The 21,501-nt window shown below is 46.9% G+C and overlaps 1 protein-coding gene across 2 annotated transcripts in view; it reads right to left on the bottom strand.

The window, feature by feature from the left end:
* atp2a3 (ATPase sarcoplasmic/endoplasmic reticulum Ca2+ transporting 3) overlaps positions 1 to 21,501 on the bottom strand; it is a 164,050-nt gene that overhangs the window by 53,776 nt on the left and 88,773 nt on the right. For both annotated transcript variants that reach the window (XM_078422743.1, XM_078422742.1), the window contains exons 9-11: positions 4,485 to 4,573; positions 3,443 to 3,545; positions 411 to 542 (exon numbers count right to left, since the gene is read on the bottom strand). In XM_078422743.1, coding sequence (XP_078278869.1) covers positions 411 to 542; positions 3,443 to 3,545; positions 4,485 to 4,573 — 324 coding nt within the window. The remainder of the gene's footprint in view (positions 1 to 410; positions 543 to 3,442; positions 3,546 to 4,484; positions 4,574 to 21,501) is intronic.

The following is a 21,501-nucleotide window of genomic DNA, read 5'->3' as shown; positions in this document are numbered from 1 at the left end:
TGTCAGTTTCATCGCGACTGGCCACTGAAATTGACAAGCACTAGCTGCTGTTGATACTGGTGTAATGATACTCCTTTAAACAACGTCGCATACAGCCTTTAGTGCTTTTAGCTTGCAGTAATAACAGTAAACTTAAAAGATATAAAACATGTAATCTTTTCAATAGCTGCGTTTAGTTTTATTTACATCCTAAGGAGAAAATTACTTTTGTTATTACAAATTAGAAACTCTCCAGGTGCTAAATTCTCACTCCTTAATTGATACAATTGATTTTCCGTTACATGATGTTTGTTGGAAATACAACGATTGCGTTCTAGCAGAACTACCTGTACTCTGTGTAACAGTAACGAGTAAAACGTCTGGAAAACGGAGTTAATGTCAGGCCGGGCGATTTGCAGCATAACACTTACATTGTTGCAGTAGGTGGCTTTCTCCACTTTAGTGATGCTGTTGAGATTGGTGTTGAAAACGTTCATCTTTTCCACCAGGCAAACGAGAGCCGTCTCTGTGGCTTCCCCAACCTTCTCGTAAATTCCCTTAGCCTGGGATAGCACGGGAAAAGGAAAGAACGAAGAGCGTGCATAAGTATGCCATGGAATCTCACTGTTGTTCAGATCATTAAAACGCAGTTTCAGGTTTTTTAGACACCGAGTCCTGAATGTCCATCAGAAACATACAAGAAACAAGATATCTTTATTTGTCATCCAAAAAACAAGTTTTTTGGACGAAATTTAGTCACCCACAGTCCAACAATAAAAGCAATAAAATAAGCAAATTACACAACCCCAACCAACACACAAAAAAAAGAAACATCCATCACCGTGAGTCTCCTCCAGTCCCCTCCTCACTGTGATGGAAGGCCAGAATGTCTTTTCATTTGTTCCATTTTATAAATGACGAGACAAAGTGAACCCGTTGGGCCCAAACCTCTCCTGCATTGTTGCAGCACCCTCCACTCCTCCCCCCTCCCCTCTCTCCTCAACCTTCTCCCCCCCTTCCCCTCCCCCTCCCCTCCTTTTAAACTTTAAAATGTGAATAACTTTAAAAATATAACACTGATTTCAATAAAACTACTTGCATTATCACTAAAGTGACAACGGTGAGTAAGGTGGGCCTAAAATTGTCGCGCTGTCGTGTACCGTTTTGGCTGAAGTTCAGTCACAAACAAGATAACAAACGAGAGTTTTAGTATATAGATGCAAGGAGACATCCCATTTGAGACAAAATCCTCTGCACTTTCCAGATATTTCAAGGTTTGGAGGGAAGAGGGAATAAGAGTCCGTCAACCCAGAAATGAATCACCTTTAGACTTTTACATTTCAGAGATATAGGCTGGGAACAGACCCTTCGGCCCACCGAGTCCGTGCCAACCAATGACCACCCATACACTAGCTCTATCCTACACACTAAGGACAATTTACAGAAGCCAATTAACCTACAAATCTGCACGTCTTTGGAGAGTGGGAAAAAAAATCAAAACACCCGGAGAAAACCCACGTGGTCACAGGGAGAACGTATAAACTCCTATTTTAAAAACGTTTTCTTTCGTCAACTCCTTTAATTTCAAATTATTATTTATATTTAAGTTATTGAATCATAGAGTCATAGAGTCTTAAAATGTGGAAACAGGCCCTCTGGCCCAACTTGCCCACACTGGCCATCATGTCCCATCTATACCAGTCCCACCTGCCTGCATTTGACACCCACATCCCTCCAAACCTGTCCTATCCATGTACCTGTCTAAATGGTTCTTAAACATTGTGATCGTATTTGCCTCAACTACCAGCAGCTCATTCTAAATGTTGTAAATGTTATTTTCATTTTTGCAAGGCGACAAGGGTCAGGAACTTCTCCACATAGGAATGGGATGCTGGGCCGAATGGGAGATGCAAAACGATTGTATTGCCGGGCAGAGGATGTAATTGTCCCGTGACCAGTGACCACAGGAAGATCTGGTGTAATTGCAGAGCCAGAAACATTAACAGGGAACAGCTCCAAAGGTTGACATGAATATGATGACAGGAAGCAAGATTTTGTTGGCTGCGTGCATCTGGGATATATTTAATTGTAGCACATTTCCAATAAAATGAAAATTAAATGCGTGAATTAAAATTGCATTTAAAGTATATTGAGTAAAGACTAAGATGCTTTCTACTGGAGAACAGCATGGAGATATCGATGCAAAAGCCAGCCAGACAGTGAGAAGGATGAGGCTGATTTTTCTTTGACTTGGCTGTCCACTGAAGCCAGAGCTGTCAGACAGAAACAGTCCCCAAACAACAAGCACAATGGTGGTGCAGCGGGTAAAGCCGCAGCCTCACAGCGCCGGAGAGACCCGGTTCGATCCTGACCTCGGATGCTGTCTGTGTGGAGTTTCCACATACTCCCCTGTGACCGTGTGGGTTTCCTCCGGGTGCATCAGTTTCCTCCCACATTCCAAAGATGTGCGTGTTTGTAAATTAATTGTTGTCTGTAAATTGCTCCCGAGGAATGGATGAGGAAGTGGGATAACATAGAACAACTGTTAATGGGTGATGGATGGGCGTGGACTCAGTGGGCCAAAGGGTCTGTTTCCATGCTGTACCTCTCGAAACTCAAAACATCAGTGAGGAGAACAAGAGGCTGACGTCATGGAACCCGTGGGTTGTCCACGTTCACATAGAGGCAAATCGTCTGAAAACCAAGTTTTCAGATTATCTCACTGGAGAATGAGAAGAGAAGAAAACTTGTCACTTCTATAACAGACATCTAAGGAATGTCAGAATTCAGGCTACATCCCATAGGAACTGATGGAAGAATTTCAGTAAGAAACTGAAGTAAGAATTTCATTGTTCTATCTGGGACATGTGACAATAAAACACTCTTGACTGTTGACGGTATAAAATTCAGGGTTAATCAAGAACCTTGCTTCTCACACACATACACACAAAGACACATGCACACACCAATATTCAATACAATAAAACCAACACATTCAGATGGAGTGTGAAAGGGACATAGACACTGAGTGTGGAATATTGCAGTCCCCTCTTTACCACACGTCCATCAATGTGGAGAATATTCAAGTCTCTTGCCCAGAGTAGAGGAATCGAGAACCAGAGGACAAAGGTTTAAGATGATGGGTGGAAAGATTTAATAGGAATCTGAGGGGTCACTTTTTTTACACATAGGGGGGTGGGTGTATGGAACGAGCTGCAAGAGGAGGTATCTGAGGCAGGTACTATCACAACGTTTAAGAATTATTTTGACAGGTACGTGGATAGGATAGGTTTAGAAGGATATGGGCCAAATGCAAGCAGATGGGACTAGTGTAGATGGGACATGTTGGACGGTGTGGGCAAGTTGGGCCAAATGACTATGACTCTATGAGTCTATAACTCTAGGTGCTCCTTACGACTGTGAATGTAAAGATCAGCAATAAAATTAGTCAATTTATACTCACTTCATTGTAATCCAGGGAGGAGTCATTGCACAGCGCACAAATAGTAGCCAGCTCAATAAGTCCGGCGTACCGATTGGTTTCGACGGGCTTCTCACCCATAAACCTATAAAGAGAGAAAGACTTGGATTGAGATCGGCAACCTTTTTACTCTCAGCGACAGTGTTGACTTTCACCGGTAAATGGCATCAATGGGAAGAAAAATAACTGATATACTTATGCTCAGCTCTCCCGGGATTAGACAAAGTCACATGGTCATATGCACAGAGAGGCTCTTCGGCCCATCCAAGTATGCACCAACCATCAACATCCATTTGCACTAATACAACTTTATTCTCTCCATATTCCCATCAACTCCTCTCAGATTCCATCACTCACCTACATAAGGGGGACAACTCAAAGAGCAAGAGTGGGTTTCTCAGTGTGTGTACTGTGCAAGGCTGGAGAGAGAGATCATCTCATATTCTGCCTGTGTGGTATGAATGGCCTGAACACTGAACTTCCAATTCCAGGTAACACACTTACTCACTATCTTGCTTTCTCTCTCTCTCTTTCCTTCTCTCTCTTTCTTCCTCTCTCTTTGTCCGATCTTTCTTTTGCCCTCCCCTCCACCGACATTCCTTCCTCTAACTTCACAATTCACAATTCTTCAATCCTTTTGTTTCGCACCTCCAGTCTTTTCATCTCCGGCCTTTGTCCCACCATCAGCCTCTCAAAGGCACTCACACCTGTATCCACCTATTACTTGCCAGGCTTTGTCCAGCACCTCCTTTCCTCTAGCTTTCATCCCCTCACCCCCACACAATAAGTCAGAAGAAGCGTCCCGTCCCGAAATGCCACCTATCCATGTTCTCCAGAGAAGCTGCCTGGCCCGCTGGGTTACTCCAGCACTTTGTGCCATTTTTTTTGCTAAACTGGAATCTGCAGTTCCGTGTTTCTACACGAACGGCCTGCTTGTCAATCTGCATTTGGAGCCAAAGGCAGCCCACGGGACAGTGCCAAGGCTGGAGCGTACGATGTTGGGAGCAAGACTGTCGTTACTCACACTTCTCCCTCTGGCGCGTAGGTAGATCCCGTGATGTTGAACTCATGCAGCTTACAGTGGTCCCCCACCACCGTATCGACCACGAACATCTGAGGCAGAGGGAGGTTAGAGTCAGGTTAAAACATTCCCAATCAGATCCCGCCTTTTGCCGGACAACTGCTTCCGTCCCGGCTCCCATCTCCTGCAGCCGGCAGCCTGAAACACACGTGTCCCCGCTCCAATGCTTGCTCACCCAGCCAGAAAATCCATCGGACAAGCACGAGCGATTATAAAACAACAGGCCATTCAGCCCACACACAGCCCTTCACACAGTCGACTCGACCATGGAGAACCACCTCTGCCCTTTAAACCTTGAAGGATAATTTCCTTATCTAAAATCCCAAGTCGCAGTGGTGAATGATGCAAATATTGTTTATTAATTGTTTCATGGTCAATATATTTATTTCTTTGTTTCCCACCTCTTTACCCCAACCATCTATTTGTGTTTTCCATATTTCCACAAAGAAGGAGCCAGTTCAGCCCATCGAGTCTGTGCTGGCTCATCAAGAGAACCACGTCCCTCAAAAACACCCCAGAAAAGTTGCAGATGCTGGAAATCCACAACAAAAACAGAAAATTCTAGAAACACTCAGCATGTCAGGCAGCATCTGTGGGAAGGAAACAGTTAATGTTTTAGATCAAAGAGTCTTCGTCCGAGCTGCCTCAAGACGAAGCATCTCTAACCTGAAGCGTTGTATGCTTCTCCTTCCACGGACGCTGCCTGACCCGTTGAGTATTTCCAGTGTTTACTGATTTTGGCATTTTTAGCGCTTGGCAAATGAACCAGAGGCAATATATATTGTGTAGTGTAGGATGGAACTGCAGATGCTAATTTACACCAAAGATGGACATAAAATGCTGGATTAACTCAGCTCAGCAGGTCAGGCAGCATCTCTGGAGAAAAGGAATAGGTGACGTTTCGGGACGAGACCCTTCTTCAGACTGAGAGAAGAAGTCTCAACACAAAACATCACCTTGTGGCGCGTCGAGAAAGGCCCGAATAAAGGCGAGGAGCCGGGTATTTCTGGACGTTCGGTTTTATTTCACAGTTATCAGACCGGTCAAGTCTGCTGGAATAGCTCGGCCCAAAACCTTATCCTTATATACGTAGTACAGGACCGCCCCCCTGGACTGGTCCATTCCCGTGCCGAGGGGTCGGTAGTGGTATGGCCCGACCCTTGGGAGCCGCCACAACCTACTCCTTTTCACCTATTTGTTTTCTCCAGAGATGCAGCCTGGTCCGTCCGCTGAGTTACTCCAGCACTTTGTGTCTATCACATTGTGCGGTGGATGGCTTGGTTTTGTAGTACACGGCAACAGATTTCATAATCGTAGGCAACAGTGAATGAATAATAATTGAAGGAAGGAACTCGAGGGAGTGGGGTCAGTTGGACTACTATATGTTAGATGGACTGAATGGTCTTCAATACTGTGCTAATCTTTGAATGTGATGGCTGGCTTACTAGTGCGGAAGAACAGCATTTCTGTACAACCGTGTTTCACCGAGTATTCCTCTGAGCCAGAACTGAACTCCGGCAAATTCTGATTTACTCTTCGCTAATTATGCTAACAATCTCTTCTGGTGAACAATTTACTGTGTCACTTTGAAATGAGTTTGAGTGGATGGTCAGTTAATCAAGGGTGAGTAACACTGGCAATAGATCGATAGATGGCTGTGAGTGTCAGAATGTAAGTGGGTTCGGACATGAGATTACAAGTAAGCATCTCCTGCTCTCACCACCACGAGCTGTTGAATCGGGCAGCAGTAGAACTACTGCCTTAGAGCACCAGAGATCCGGGTTCGATCCTGACTACAGGTGCTTGTCTGTATGGAGTTTGTGTTCTCTCCCCGTGACCTGCGTGGGTTTTCTCTGAGATCTCCGGTTTCCTCCCACACTCCAAAGACGCGCAGGTTTGTAGGCTAATTGGCTTGGTATAAATGTAAAATTGTCCCTAATGTATGTAGGTAGTGTAATATGCAGGGATCACTGGTCGGTGCGGACACGGTAGGGAGAAATGGCCTGTTTCCACGTTGTATCGCTAAACTAAATTAATCACAGGACAGGCCTTGCCAAGCAGGAGAGATTCCCACTCATTTTAAATACCTCAGAAGCAAAGAGGCTCTGGAGGATGAAGCAAGGGTCCTTGTCACTGTTCATCCCGAGCAGTCTGATTTACAGGCTGTCCCCACAGACACATTTAGAGATGGACATCAAGTGCCACATCGTGAAAATCATCATCTCAGTGAAAGTCTGCCCAAAACCTGTTGGCCTCCCAGCAGAGCGAGATTTCCTTCAGCGAATGTTGCCGACTGGTCCATTCCAGACTGCAGGAGTACGTGGTGAGGGACTCACTGAAGTTTGGTGCAGCCAACGCCAAGGTTCGGTGAGGGGAGGACCACAGTCTAGGATCTCTTCTGCTGCTGCTGACCATTTGAGGGGCTGAGCGGATCCGGTGGGGACACCCCTCAAACAAGGGGATGGATATCAACCCGGAAGGCCACATTAGCAGTAAGGTGTTTTGTTTAAAGATAGATGCGAACACTACTGAATATGACACTATTGAATGTACAGACACTGAAAATGTCTGAGTAACTCAGCAGGTCAGGCAGCATCTAGGAGAGAGGGAATCGGTGACGTTTCGGGTCGAGACCCTTCTTCAGACTGATGTCAGGGGGGCGGGACAAAGAAAGGATATCCATCCTTTGTCCCGCCCCCCCTGACATCAGTCTGAAGAAGGGTCTCGACCAGAAACGTCACCCATTCCCTCTCTCCTAGATGCTGCCTGACCTGCTGAGTTACTCCAGCATTTTGTGATACCTTCGATTTGTACCAGCATCTGCAGTTATTTTCCTACACTGAAAATGTCTGAAGAGTTTTTGCACGGTTTTAGTTTTGTATATATCTTTTAATCTGAGTAAAGTTTATTTTTGGAAACAAAACAAAAAAAATAAAATCGCCTGAGAGGCTAATCGATCCAGGTCTGCTTATCTCTCAAGGAATGGAAAGATGAAGCCATCTCTGGTGGGGCAAGCCCTTAAATGGCTGCTATTTATTCCTCAACTATTGTCTCAGAGAGTGATTATGTCTGGTTATTTATCTTTTTTTTTTTTTTTTATAATTATTTTTGAAAAGCATATGTACAAATCGAAATAAGAAAAAACACATTTGTTACAAAGTTCTTACATAGCTTCAATTTTAAAATTTTTGAAGAGAGAAAGTAAAAATAAAAATATAAAACTATAAACTTGGGGAGAGAGAGAGTAAGAGGGTTAAAAAAAAAAAGAAAAAAGGATCTAACAATAAAAATTAACGGGAGTAGATCCGGGAGACAAAAACCACAGCTGTACATCCAACCCCCAACTCAAGTTTCAACTTTTTATTTAAATTTTTTTTAAATTTTAGTCCTTGGTTATTTATCTTATCGTTGTTTGGTTCCAGCTTGTTAATGAGTTGACTGCTCTGTTTTCTACATTGCTATAGTAACTATGCTTGGATAGCACTTCAGTGGCTGTGTTGCAATCACGAAAAGCTTTGGGCAGATGCAAGATTTGTCTTATTACTGAGTGCAGTAAAACTCAAATAATTGGGCCATTGGTGGTGGTGGTGGATTGGCAGAATCCCCAAACTACTGGACGTAATTCTATCAACAAAGCAACCCAATTTTAATTCACGAAAGGACACAATGTGCTGGACTAACTCAGGGCAGGTCAGGCAGCGTCTCTGGAGAACATGGATAGGTGACGTCTCGGGTTAATTCACATTTTATTACGATGTTGCACAGCGGGATGATCCATTTTCCAGTGAACCGGGAGCGTTTAAAGGGAAGCCCAAAGAATAAAAGCCAGCGAGTTTAAAGAGAGCTCAGCAAATTAAATGGAGCTCAGGGAACGTGGCCCTGGCCAGTTTGACAGGAGAGCGAGAGGTGAGGTCAAACAGCGAGTTTAACAGGACTGTGGGAGTGGCCTCCTTGTGTCGTCCTTCAAGCCCATTAACGAGCTGGCAGAAAATTGAAATAAGGTAAATGACCAAACACTCTCTCTCTGAGACAATCGTTGAGGAATAAACATTAGCCACTCATGGGCTTGCCACACCAGAGATGGGGCTCAGCGTTTCATTTTCTTCAAGAACAGGGCAGCACGGTGGCACAGCGGTAGAGCTGTTGTCTTACAGTGACTGAGATCCGGGTTTGATTCTGCCACCGGGTGCTGTCTGTACAGAGTTTGTACGTTCTACCCGTGGGTTTTCTCCGGGTGCTCTGGTTTCCTCCCACACTCCAAAGACGTGCAGGTTTGTAGGTTAATTGGCTTGGTACAATTGTAAATTCAGTGTAAAGGCGCCAGCAGCCCCTCGACCATCAGTGGGTCACATCACTGACAGCGGAGAGCCGAGTGGAGGCTTATGTGCTCGTCCCACCTTAAAGATAAAGGGGGCAGTATGCCATCGCCAAAGAACTGTGTGCCACAGTCGGTGGAGCCACTACCTCACAGCACCAAAGACCCAGGTTCCATCCTGATGTCAGGTGCTGTCTGTGTGGAGTTTGCATGTTCTTCCTGCGACCACGTGGGGTTTCCTCCAGGTGCTCTGGTTTCCTCCCACATCCCAGAGATGTGTGACTAAGTAGATTAATTAGCTGCTGTAAACCGTCCCTAGTATGTAGGTGAGTGATGGATACTGGGTGGAGATAGACAATAGACAAAAGGTGCAGGAGTAGGCCATTTGGCCCTTCGAGCCAGCACCGCCATTCAATGTGATCATGGCTGATCATCCACAATCAGTACCCCATTCCTGCCTTCTCCCCATACCCCCTGACTCCGCTATCCTTAAGAGCTCTATCCAGCTTTCTCTTGAATGCATTCAGAGACTTTGCCTCCACTGCCTTCTGAGGCAGTGAATTCCACAGATTTAGAATAGAATATAGAATAGAATAGTTCCTTTATTGTCATTGTAACATGAGCCATGTACAACGAAATTGTAAAATGTCAGCCAGTCAGTGCACCATTCAAACATTTCTAAAAGCTAACGATACATACAAGGTAAAATATTTTAAAAAAGATAAACAACTAAAATAAATATCATGAAAATAGCACGCATAAACACCCAACCCTACATCCTTCTGTCGATTTCACAGTCTCTTATTATGTATCGCCCCTGCGTTCCTTGGCGGCTACATTTAGTGCCTTTATAGCAGTGGGGTAAAAACTATTTTTAAGTCTGTTTGTCCTTGTCCTTGTAGATCTGTACCGTCTGCCTGACGGTAACAGTTCAAACAGGGAATGTCCGGGGTGGGAAATGTCCTTTATAATACTCTGGGATTTTTTGATGCAGCGGGAACTGTGTAAGTCCTCCAAGGTAAGTAGAGGGCAGCCGACAATCCTCTGGGCGTTGTCAATGGCCCTCTGGAGCGCTTTCCTCTGAGCCGCTGTGCAGCTGGTGTACCATACGCATACACAGTATGTTAGGATGCTCTCAATGTAGCACCGATAAAAGGACAACAGCAGTCTCTGAGTGATGTTATTCTTCCTGAGCACCCTCAGGAAGTGCAGTCTCTGCTGGACCTTTTTCAGCAGCGCAGAGGTGTTCACGCTCCACGTCAGGTCCTCCTCAATATGGATTCCCAGGAAGCGGAAATCCGCCACCCTCTCCACACAGTCCCCTCTGATAGTTAATGGTACCATGTCCGTTTTATTCTTTCTGAAGTCTATTATTATTTCCTTTGTCTTTAAGGTGTTGAGGAGCAGGTTATTTTCTCCACACCACACTGTCAGCTGCTCCGCCTCATCCCGGTAGGCGTACTCGTCCCCCCCGGTGATGAGTCCCACCACCGTAGTGTCATCCGCAAATTTGACAATGGTGTTGCTGTGGTGGGCGGGGGTGCAGTCATGTGTATAGATGGTGTAGAGCAGGGGGCTCAGCACGCAGCCCTGTGGAGAGCCGGTACTGAGGCTGAGGGCCGTAGATGTGTGATGGCCCACTCTGACTCTCTGGCTGCGAGCTGACAGGAAGCTATTTATCCACATGCAGGTGGAGTGTGGAAGTCCCAAGTCCCCCAGTTTGTCCACCAGTTTATGGGGAAGGATGGTATTAAAGGCAGAGCTGTAGTCCACAAAGAGCATCCGCACGTAGCTCCCCGGCTGCTCCAGGTGGAACAGTGCAGCATGGAGGGCTGTGGCTATAGCGTCCTCTGTGGATCTATTCGCTCTGTACGCAAACTGGTGGGGGTCAAAGCTTCGGGGCAGGAGTGATGTGATATGACCCCGGACCAGTTTTTCAAAACACTTCATCACCACTGGTGTGAGTGCGACTGGCCGGTAGTCGTTGAGGCTGGAAATGTGGGGTTTTTTGGGCAAGGGGACTATGATTGCGGACTTCAGACAGGATGGAACAGTGGACTGGGCCAGAGACTGGTTGAAAATCCTCGTACAGACTCCAGCCAGCTGGTCAGCGCAGTCCTTCAGCACGCGTCCAGAGACGCCGTCGGGTCCAGTAGCCTTCCTTGGATTGATGGCCCGCAGCGTGCGCCTCACCTCATGCTCCTCTATCTTGAGGGTTAGGCTGCTGTGGACCATGTGGTGTGATATGGCTGTCTCGGGTGGCTCCACTTCAAAGCGAGCAAAGAAGAGGTTCAGCTCCTCTGCCAACACATTTACAACTCTTTGACTGAAAATGAGGGGATGATGAGGGGATGTGGGGAGAATAAAATGTGTTAGTGTAAATGGGGAGCCGGAACAGGCTTGAGGAGTTGAAGGGGCTGTTACTGTGCTGTACAATTCCAAAAGAAACCTTGCAAGTTGAGGGTGGCACAGTGGGCCAGCGGTAGAGTTGCTGCCCTGCAGCGCCAGTGACCTGGGTTCAGTCCTGACTACAGGTGGTGTCTGTGTGGAGTATGTATGTTCTCCCTGTGACCGTGTGCTCTCCGGTTTCTTCCCACACTCCAAAGACGTACAGGGTTGTGGGTTGATTGGCTTTGGTTAAAAATTGTCCCTTTTGTGTAGGATAGTGCACACTATCACTGGTGTTCACTGATCAGCATGGACTTGGGCCAATTTCCACGCTGTATCTCTAAAGTCTAAAGTAAAGTAAAGCTATAGCATTCTGAAAGGGTTATTCAAGTTTTAAAGATTTAAATATTTGGGTACCAATGTAACTTGTTGAATCTACTGATCCAGATGACCAGGGACGATGACCCCACTCTTCCTCTTCGTGCCACCCCAGGAGAAATTCTTCACCTTCAGAGACTGAACAAAACCAGCAACCCCATCACCGAACCAACGTTCAGTCATCACTGCCACTGCGCTGAGGTACAGAGCGGACCCAACCCTTGACAACATCCATCAGTGCAAGAGAGTCAAGGATGTTTCAGATTTTCCACCAGCTGCTTTCAAAGATGAGCAGCTTAGATGAGCTCCAGCCACCTTCCCGCTCAGCTGCAGGCCGACGAAAGCTTGACCAGAGTCGATCCTTTGTTTTAACTCATTAAGATCCTATGTCCAGGGCAGTTTCGAGTATATCAGAGTCAGTCAGAGAGTTGTGAATCTGTGGAATTCTCTGCCTCAGAAGGCAGTGGAGGCCAATTCTCCGAATGCATTCAAGAGAGAGCTAGATAGAGCTCTTAAGGATAGCGGAGTCAGGGGGTATGGGGAGAAGGCAGGAACGGGGTACTGATTGAGAATAATCAGCCATGATCACATTGAATGGCGGTGCTGGCTCAAAGGGCCGAATGGCCTCCTTCTGCACCTATTGTCTATATCACAATGTCTCTTCCGAACATGATGCCATAATCATGTGTTCCTGTGAGGAAGAATTCTTTGGGCTCTTTGTAAGATTTAATTTTGTTGAAATTGCATCCTGGTTTAAAAGGAACCACACGTGATTTACAGACGGCTTTGAAGTCTCATTACATATCCCTTTATTAATTGAGCATCGCACGACTTAAAGAGGCCAAATGTCATCCTGGCAATCCTACAGTACTGGCCTCCAATGTCGAGAAATTACGACTAATCGCCTGAAGGGAACAGTAAACAAACCCAGGGAGAAGCACTAAACTGATTGCTTTTGGTTAAAACCTATTTAGGACACTTCTGCATGGAATTTATAAAAATGCCAGAATACGCAGCAGGCCTGAGAAATGATTCACCCTTTAGGTGGTAAGGTTTACTAAGCCAGGTTGGTGGCACGGTGGCACAGCGGTAGAGTTGCTACCTTACAGCACCAGAGACCCAGGTTTGATCCTGACTACGGGTGCTGTCAGCATGGAGTTTGCACGTATTCCCCGTGACATGCGTGTGTTTTCTCCGGGATCTCCAGTTTCCTCCCACATTCCAAAGACCCAGGTTCCATCCTGAAGTCAGTTGCTGTCTGTGTGGAGTTCGCAAGCTCTCCCTGCAGCCACGTGGGGTTTCACCCAGATGCTCTGGTTTCCTCCCACATCCAAGAGAAGTGTGGCTATGTAGATTAATTAACTGCTGTAAATTGTCCCTGGTGTGCAAGTGAGTGGTAGATACTAGGGAGAGCTGAGGGGAATGCGGGGAAAATAAAATGGGCTAGTGTTTTACCGGGTAGTCAGAACAGGCTTGATGAGTTGAAGGGCCTGTTTCTCTACCATACAATTCCTAGTAGGTTAATTCGCCGTTTTAAGTTGCAAAAATGTGTGTAGGTTGGTGTATGCGGTGGTCGCTGGTCGGTGCGGATTCGGTGGGCTGCAGGGCCTGTTTCTGCACTGTATCTCTAACATCTAAATCATGGTGGAGATACAGTTTGCTTAACCACTCATTAACCTGCACTCGCTATTCCAGAAACCTTTCAGTTTTGCTGTCCATGGATTGCACCCTTGCAGCTGCTGTAGAACTAGTACAAGGCAACATTTAACCAGCCTGGTCCACAGTGCCTTCACTGACTAATTACCTTGGCAACATTTTGCTTCATCCCCAGGGTTTCATCTCAGAGGAATGAAGGAACTGGAGGCTTCCAGCAGTTGCTCCAGAGCAAGTCAATGCAGCGAGGGTAATTATATTGGCGATGAGTGGAGTAATAGACTTCAAGGTGCTATGGAGAGGCAGGTGAAATGGATAGATAGGTGGCAGATGGCGTTTAATGCCGAGGAAAATGTTGCAGCAAAAAGAATGAGGAAAATCAAAATAAACTGGCCGACACAATTCTGAGAAATGCAAAATAACGGAGAGATCTAGATTTGTTGGTTTACGGATCATTATAAATTGGCAGAGCCAGTTAAGCAAGTGGTCAAACACAGAACAGTGCAGAACAGGAACTGGCCCTTTGTGGCTCTGCCATTCTAAAGTAATCCCATCGACACCCCTCCCTCCCCTGCCTGTTCCTATGACGGTCCAAATGCCCCCATCCACTTTGCTGTTCAATCTGCATCCATCACCTCCAGTGGCAGCAAGTTCTGGGCAGCTCCCACTCGACGTGACAATCTTCTTTAAACTTTCCCCATCTTATCTTAAAAATAAGCAGTCCAGTATTTGGCATTTCTACCCTGGGGAAAATGCTCCAAGTTTCAGTAACAGCCCCGTCCCCTCTCTCCCATTCATGTGCACCTCCCCCACCCCAGCACCTACCCATTTCTCCCACTAATCTCCAGCCCTCTTTCCCCCTCTTCCCACCCCCTCACATCCGCTTTTACCTACAGCTCTCCCTCTGGCTTTACATGTCACTCTTCTCTCCTTATCTGACACCTTTTTTGTCTCTTTTTCATCTCTAGCCTTTGTCCACCCATCTGCTAATCAAACCCCCCTGGCCTTTATCCCCTAATCACTTGCCAGGCTTTGTCAAATCCCCATCTCCCCTACTACAGACTCAGTCTGAAGACGGGTCCTGACCTGAAATATTGCCTATTCTTTCCCTTCATAGACGCTGCCTGACCCGCTGAGTTCCTCCATCATTTTATGTTTTGCTCAAGATTTCAGCATCTGCAGTTCCTTGGTCTCCTGGGAAAGAGACACCCTACCCTATCTGTACCTTTAATGATTCTTACACACTTCTATCAGGTCACCCGTCAACCTCCGTCGTTCCAGAGGAAACAATCGATTAATTGATCTGTACAGCCTCCCTACTTAATCCCCAATTTCAGAGAATTTACGCCTCCAACCTCACGCCCCAATCTGTCACACACCAGATTGGTGTCACCCACTATGCTCCAGAAACTGGAGTCGCTCATTGACTCCAAAGCTCAGATGTCCCATTAAAAGAACACGTGATCAAAGAGAGAAAAAACTCACATGGAAAAAGCCACAAGACAGCAAGTGAGAACGGTTAAGGGAAAATAGGATCGATTTTTGGGGCAGAACTTGAACTCATTCTTGCAAAACTAATGAAGAATTCTAGCATTCAGTCAACCAACTTCTTTGTAGAAATGACCGAGTGTCCTAAAAGTGCTGCAACTTTCCACAAGCTAATTGTGATGCCAGGCCAGTTTTCAGCGCTGCCAACATGCCTGTCAGCTCAAGACAGCAATGATTTATAAAGGATATATTTATAACGCCATGGAGCTGGCTTTCAAATAACTAACCTGTTGTGTGTGTGGGATGATGTGATGTGGACTCAACGCTCACTCCACCATCTCCCTGTGGCGACTGCTGGGTTTTCCAAAGACTTTTCCCCCAAAGACTCAGAGGAGATGCCATGGTGTGTGTGCGTGTGTGTGTGTGTGTGTGTGTGTGTGTGTGTGCGCGCGCGTGCGTGTGCGTGCGCGTGCACTCTGAGTCTGTGTATTTGTGCATTCTAAATCTGAGTGCGTGTGCTCCGAGTGAGTGTGCGCGCGTGCTGAGTGAGTGTGTGCGTGTGCTCTGAGTGAGTGTGCGCGTGCTCTGAGGGAGCGTGTGCGTGTGCTCTGAGTGAGTGTGAGCGCGTGCTCTGAGTGTGTGTGTGCGCGCGTGCTCTGAGTGAGTGTGTGCGCGCGTGCTCTGAGCGTGTGCGCGCGTGCCCGTGCCCGTGCGCGCGTGCTCTGCGTGTGTGCGCGCATGCTCTGAGTGTGTTCTGAGTGTGCATGAGTGTGTTGTGAGTGTGCGTGCGTGTGTTGTGAGTGTGCGTGCGTGTGTTGTGAGTGTGCGTGTGTATGTGTGTGGCACCTGCTTGGACGTATAGGAGATGCTGGGTCATGGCCTATGTGTATGAGGCATCCCGGGCAGTGGTCAGAAGGGCAGGGAGTGGTCTGGACTCTGTGGCCTGTCCCCGGGCCTGGGCACCCCAAGCCCTAAACACTGCAGGTTTAAAATCAGCAGACAACACAACTCTGACTTCTCTGTCACTTCTGCTGAGTTCAGCCCTGGAGGGCTTTTATATTTTGTTCTATTTACCGAATGCATAAAGATGAGAAATAATGGAGAACACCATTTACCCCAGGGGTTTTGTGCTGAGTACAACCACAGAAAGAGGAGAACAAACAATTGACCAGCATCTTTCAAAGCCTCAGGCAACCGGGTCAGTGATGGTTGTTTGGGAAGTCACGGCGGTAATGCTGAAACTAAATGGTGCACGTCCATATCCCACAGGGAATGTGATGTTGGCCTCTACTTCATGTGTAAGAAGGAACTGCAGGTGCCGGTTTACACAGAAGAAAGACAAAGTGCTGGAGTAACTCAGCGGGTCAGGCAGCATCTCTGGAGAGAAGGAATAGTCTGATAAAGGGTCTCGACATCATCTATTCCTTCTCTCCAGAGATGCTGCCTGACCCGCTGAGTTACTCCAGCATTTTGTGTCTGCCTCTACATCAGGCCTGCAACTCTCTCTCCCTGGAGGTCAGTGTGTGGCCTCCTGTCCCAGGATACTCGGTCAGAATCTCACCACGAGACTACGTAAGGCAGCCGTGTCCAGAACACCTCCAGCTCTGGCCCGGCCACCTCTGGAGAAGGGAGGAGGTCAGGCACACTCAGCGCTCCCCTGTGATTGCTGTGGTATCTGAAGACACCGGGGCTAACACAGGCATCACAATGTCTGGTGGTCTACCCGGCCTCGAGGTTGTGACTGTGGCAGGCACCCCCGGTGGCACCAAGGTGGACGGGTGAGGAGAGAACATCAGTCCAAGGAAGGCGACAGCTGGAGGACAGCAGCAGCCTGGGGCTCGTCAGGTTTGGGCAGCGCTCATAATACCTCGAGCGCAGACTGCACTTTGAAAATGGCGGCAAAACATGGCGCCTCTTGCATGCAGGATCAGCAGACTACTTCTGTACAATTTGCTAATCGGGAATGGTAATGCTCTGCTGGACTGTGTGTCTGAGAAGAATTTTGCTGCGTGCACATGACCATAAAAGCCCCATTGATCATTGCCCATTGGTAAACCTGAGTGTGCAGATTGAAATGGGGCAGCACGCTACCTTAGCCATGCCAGCTGATTTTTAGATTTTAGAGATACAGCGCGGAAACAGGCCCTTTGGCCCATCGGGTCTGCGCCGCCCAGCGAACCCCGCACATTAACACTATCCTACACCCACTAGGGACAATTATTTTTACATTTGCCCAGCCAATTAACCTACAAACCTGTACGTCTTTGGAGTGTGGGAGGAAACCGACGATCTCGGAGAAAACCCACGCAGGTCACGGGGAGAACGTACAAACTCCGTACAGTACAGCGCCCGTAGTCAGGATCGAACCTGAGTCTCCGGCGCTGCATTCGCTGTAAGGCAGCAACTCTACCGCTGCGCCACCGTGCCTCCCTCATTGGCCTCAATGATTGGCATCATTGGCACGTTCAGCCAGCTGGTACCACGTTGTATGAACCTCCAGGGAGCAACAGCATGCCTTCCCAGTTCCACAAGGTTGGATAACACAACTGAAAGGGACAGGGGATAGTGAACGGAAGCAAGTGATGGGAGTTGTAGCAGGATTTCCCTGCGCTGGAACAGCACGAGAAAGAAAGTAGCCCTCAAACTGCTGCATTATAGAGCCATGAAGAAATATAGCACAGAAAAAGGCCCTTCAGCCCACACTCTGTACCAACCATCCATTCACATCAGCCACATGTATATTCTCTCCACATTCCCATCAGCTCCTCCGGAGTCCAGCATTCATCTACACACTAGGGGCAATTCACAGTGGCCAATTCACCCACCAACCCACAGGTTTCCGGGATGAGAGGGGAAACCGGAGCACCCGGAGGAAACCCACGCTGTCCGAGGGAGAACATGCAATGGTTTAGGTTTTAGATTTAGATTTAGAGATACAGCGCGGAAACAGGCCCTTTGGCCCACCGGGTCCGCGCCGCCCAGCGATCCCCGCACACTAACACTATCCTACACACACTAGGGACAATTTTTTATTTATTTTTACATTTGCCCAGCCAATTAACCTACATACCTGTACGTCTTTGGAGTGTGGGAGGAAACCGAAGATCTCGGTTTATCCTGAGCCGATATGGCCTGCAGTAAATCTGCATGGATACGGGACAATTGAGGAGAAACATGCACCAACACACCCGCTCCAAGCATGGAGGTTAGAATTGGAGACAAGCCCAGTGCTCAAATGGAGAGGAAAGTGTACTTTAACCACCAGCCTTTAATGCCAGCTCACCATGGACTGACTAGTCATGACTGCCAGAGCTGTAGATCATCAGGATGGAGAAACCTACAGCACAGAGGAGCCAGAAGCAAAAAGATTCATTCACACCTTTCCATCTTTAGTCAGCCGGAAAGTCAAATCATCTGGAGTGCTAAGAAAGCAATAACCGGCATTAAAGCGGAGTATTGTACAATCCCTTCACTCCAGCCAAGTACAACGGCATTCTGAGCAGCAATCAGTGGCTCCAAACCACCTTCAACACAATGTCAAAGCAGCAGCCCTCCATGTTGCTAGCTTGGCCAGATTAACTCTAAAAATCTTACTTCATCCACTGCCAAGCACCCTGGAGAAGGAAAACATCCATCAAGTTGGGAAAGTGGCAGCGTGGGCAAGATGAGCTGCTGGATTTCTCCAGGTCACTTTCACTGTTCAGCTTCCAGTCGGCAGGGCTTCCAACACGGAAACTGGTAGCCACTCTCTGCTCATGTCCCACAAACAATACTGGGATAAAATGGCTGGGTTTTCATTTCAGTGATGTCACTTGAGGTCTACGTGATGACTGGGGTAGTGGCTGAACACTGCCTCCTCTTTGATTCCAGGGATGAATGGGTTAATGTATGTGGAGCATTTGATGGTTATGGACCCTGTTCTCACTGGAGTTTAGGATGAGGGGGATCTCATAAGATCTTAAGGAATAGAAGTAGAATTAGGCCATTTGGCCCATCGTCTACTCTGGCATTCAATCATGGCTGATCTATCTCTCCCTCCTAACCCCATTCTCCTGTCTTCTCCCCATAATCTCTGACACCTGATGACACTCTCATTGAAACCTACCGGATAAGGAGAGGCCTCAATCAAGCAGACGTGGAAAGGATGGAACCAGAAGGCACAGCCTCAGAATAAAAGGACATACCTTCAAAATGGAGATGAGGAGGAATTTCTTTAGCCAGAGGGTTGTGAATCTGTGGAATTCATTGCCACATGTGGTTGAGGAGGCCAAGACATTGGGTATTTTTAAGGAAGTGATTGAGAGGTTCTTGATTAGGAAGGGCGTCAAAGGTTACCGGGAGAAGGCAGGAGAATGGGGTTGGGAGGGGAAAGTAAATTAGGTATGATTGAATGGTGGAGTAGACTCGGTGGGGCTCATGGCCTAATTCTGCTCCGAGGTTTTGTGGTCTTAAGGTCCTATACAGTGCCATGGGATAGGAGGGCACTAGGGAAATAAACCTACCATTCTGTGAACTGCCAAGAGTTGTAAAAATAAATACATTCCTCCATTCTTGTCCCTCACTCAACTAGATTAAAGATCCTGTCTTCACTTTCTCTTAGATTATATCACTTGATCTTACACTGTGTTTTCGCTGTGAACAGCCTGTCACAACCCGATACCACTTTGTACATTACTGCACGATCTCGCTTGGAATCAGCTTTCCCTTAAGACATGACTGAGATCAAATAAAGTGTCGTTTAATTAAGTGTAGAATCCATTGCCATGCATTCATTTTGCTATCCATTCCACTCTTCACCAATGTGGACTGCTTCCTCCACTGACGGACTCCAGCAATACAATGCTTATTTTGTTTTTAGTTTAGTTTAGAGATACAGCACTTCAGCCCACCGAGTACGCGCCGACCAGCAATCCCTGAACACTAAGACTATCCTACGCACACACATACACACACAAAGGAAAATTTACATTTATACCAAGCCAATTAGCCTACAAACTTGTACGTCTTTGGAGTGTGGGAGGAAACCGGAGCTTCCCGGAGAAAACCCACGCGGATCGCGGGGAGAACGCACAAACTCTGTACAGACAGTACCCGTAGTCAGGATCGAACCCGGGTCTCTGGCACTGTGAGGCAGCAACTCTACTGCTGTGCCACCCATGTTGCTCGATTAGCTCTATGCCAGAGATTACACGTCATAGAATCGCAAGAGAATTTGCCGCATAGTAGGCAGCTGCTTGGCTCATCTCAGCCACGCTAATTAAAGAGCTAGCCAACTAAATCACACCTTTCTGCACTGGTTTTGTTGCCCTGCAGGCCACAGCAATGCAAGAATGTGTCAAAGGACAGGTTAAATAACGGGGGAAGTTACCTCTATCACCCGTTCCAGGAGTGAGATCTAGATACCTGCCAACCTCCAGAATCTTATTATTCCTCTTCTCTACTTTAATCCATTCAATTATTTAAATCCCTGTTTTTTTAACACTTTACTGAGGAAAATAGAGCCCTCCTATTTACGACATCCATGCCCTGCAATTTTATACATCTCAATTTAGTCTCCTCTCAGCTCAATAAAACAAACCTGGTCCGTTCAATCTTTCACACACCCACAACCTTCCAGCCTTTTGAATCTCTTCTCCACTCACTTCGGTCCAATCACAAAATGCTGGAGTAACTCAGCAGGTCAGGCAGCATCTGCGGAGAAAAATATGATATTTTGGGTCTGACCCAAAATGTCATCTATTCTTTTTATCCACGGATGCTGCCTGAACCGCTGAGTTACTCCAGCAGTTTGTGCCTATCTTTGGTATGAACCAGCATCTGCAGTTACCTTCTGCACATTGTCAATAAGTTAACCTCCAGTGAACCATGAACAATTAACTAGGTTAATTAAATCTGAAAGTGCTGAAAAAACTCAGCAGGTCAAGCAGCATCTGTGGAAACAAAGTCGCAAATGCCATCTGTCCTGCTGAGTGTTTCAAGCGATTTTGTGTTTTGATTTCAGATTTCCAGTATCTGAAGCGTTCTTTTTGCTTTCAGCGTAGATGTTTGTTGCTGTGAAGGTGACTGCTTCTGGTGACAATGAACCAACACAAAACAAATCTTTGCTTAATAAGAACTCATTAACTAACGCAATAGACCATTGCCATCCATCTGATATCACTTCTGATAGATGAGACGCCAACAACAGTAATGAACCTGCTCGTGTGTCGAAAATCTAAATGGGTTTCAGTATGAAGCTCCTGCAAAACCCCAGATGTCACAAAGCCGGATAACCAAACACAGTGCTGGGACAATGGCAAAGAAAGTGACTGATCAGCCCCCTTACGTCAGTTTAGTTTCGAGATGCAGCGCAGAAATAGGCTCTTTGGCCTACGACCAGCGATGGCCATACACCAACACTATCCTACACACAAGGGATCATTTACAATTTTTACCGAAGCCAATTAACCTACAGACCAGTTCATCTTTGTTCTGTGGGAGGAAACTGGAGCACCTAGGGAACATCCACACGGTCACTGGGAGAACGTACAAAACTCCGTACAGACAGCACCCACAGTCAGGACCGAACCCGGGTCTCTGGCGTGGCACGGTTGCAACTCCACCGCACTGCCACCCCAAGGACAATCAACTATCTGGAATTGACACACTCCAATTCATTGCAAAAGGAGAAAATATGGAAGCAAGTTCCCACAATCAGTATTCGGCCAAAGTGGCGGTGACTGTGGATGGATAGACATT

The sequence above is a fragment of the Rhinoraja longicauda genome, chromosome 26, assembly GCF_053455715.1.
Source record: "Rhinoraja longicauda isolate Sanriku21f chromosome 26, sRhiLon1.1, whole genome shotgun sequence".
NCBI classification, from domain to species: Eukaryota; Metazoa; Chordata; class Chondrichthyes; order Rajiformes; family Arhynchobatidae; genus Rhinoraja; species Rhinoraja longicauda.
Note: the sequence above shows the minus strand (reverse complement) of the source record. Positions and strands in the feature narration are given on the sequence as shown.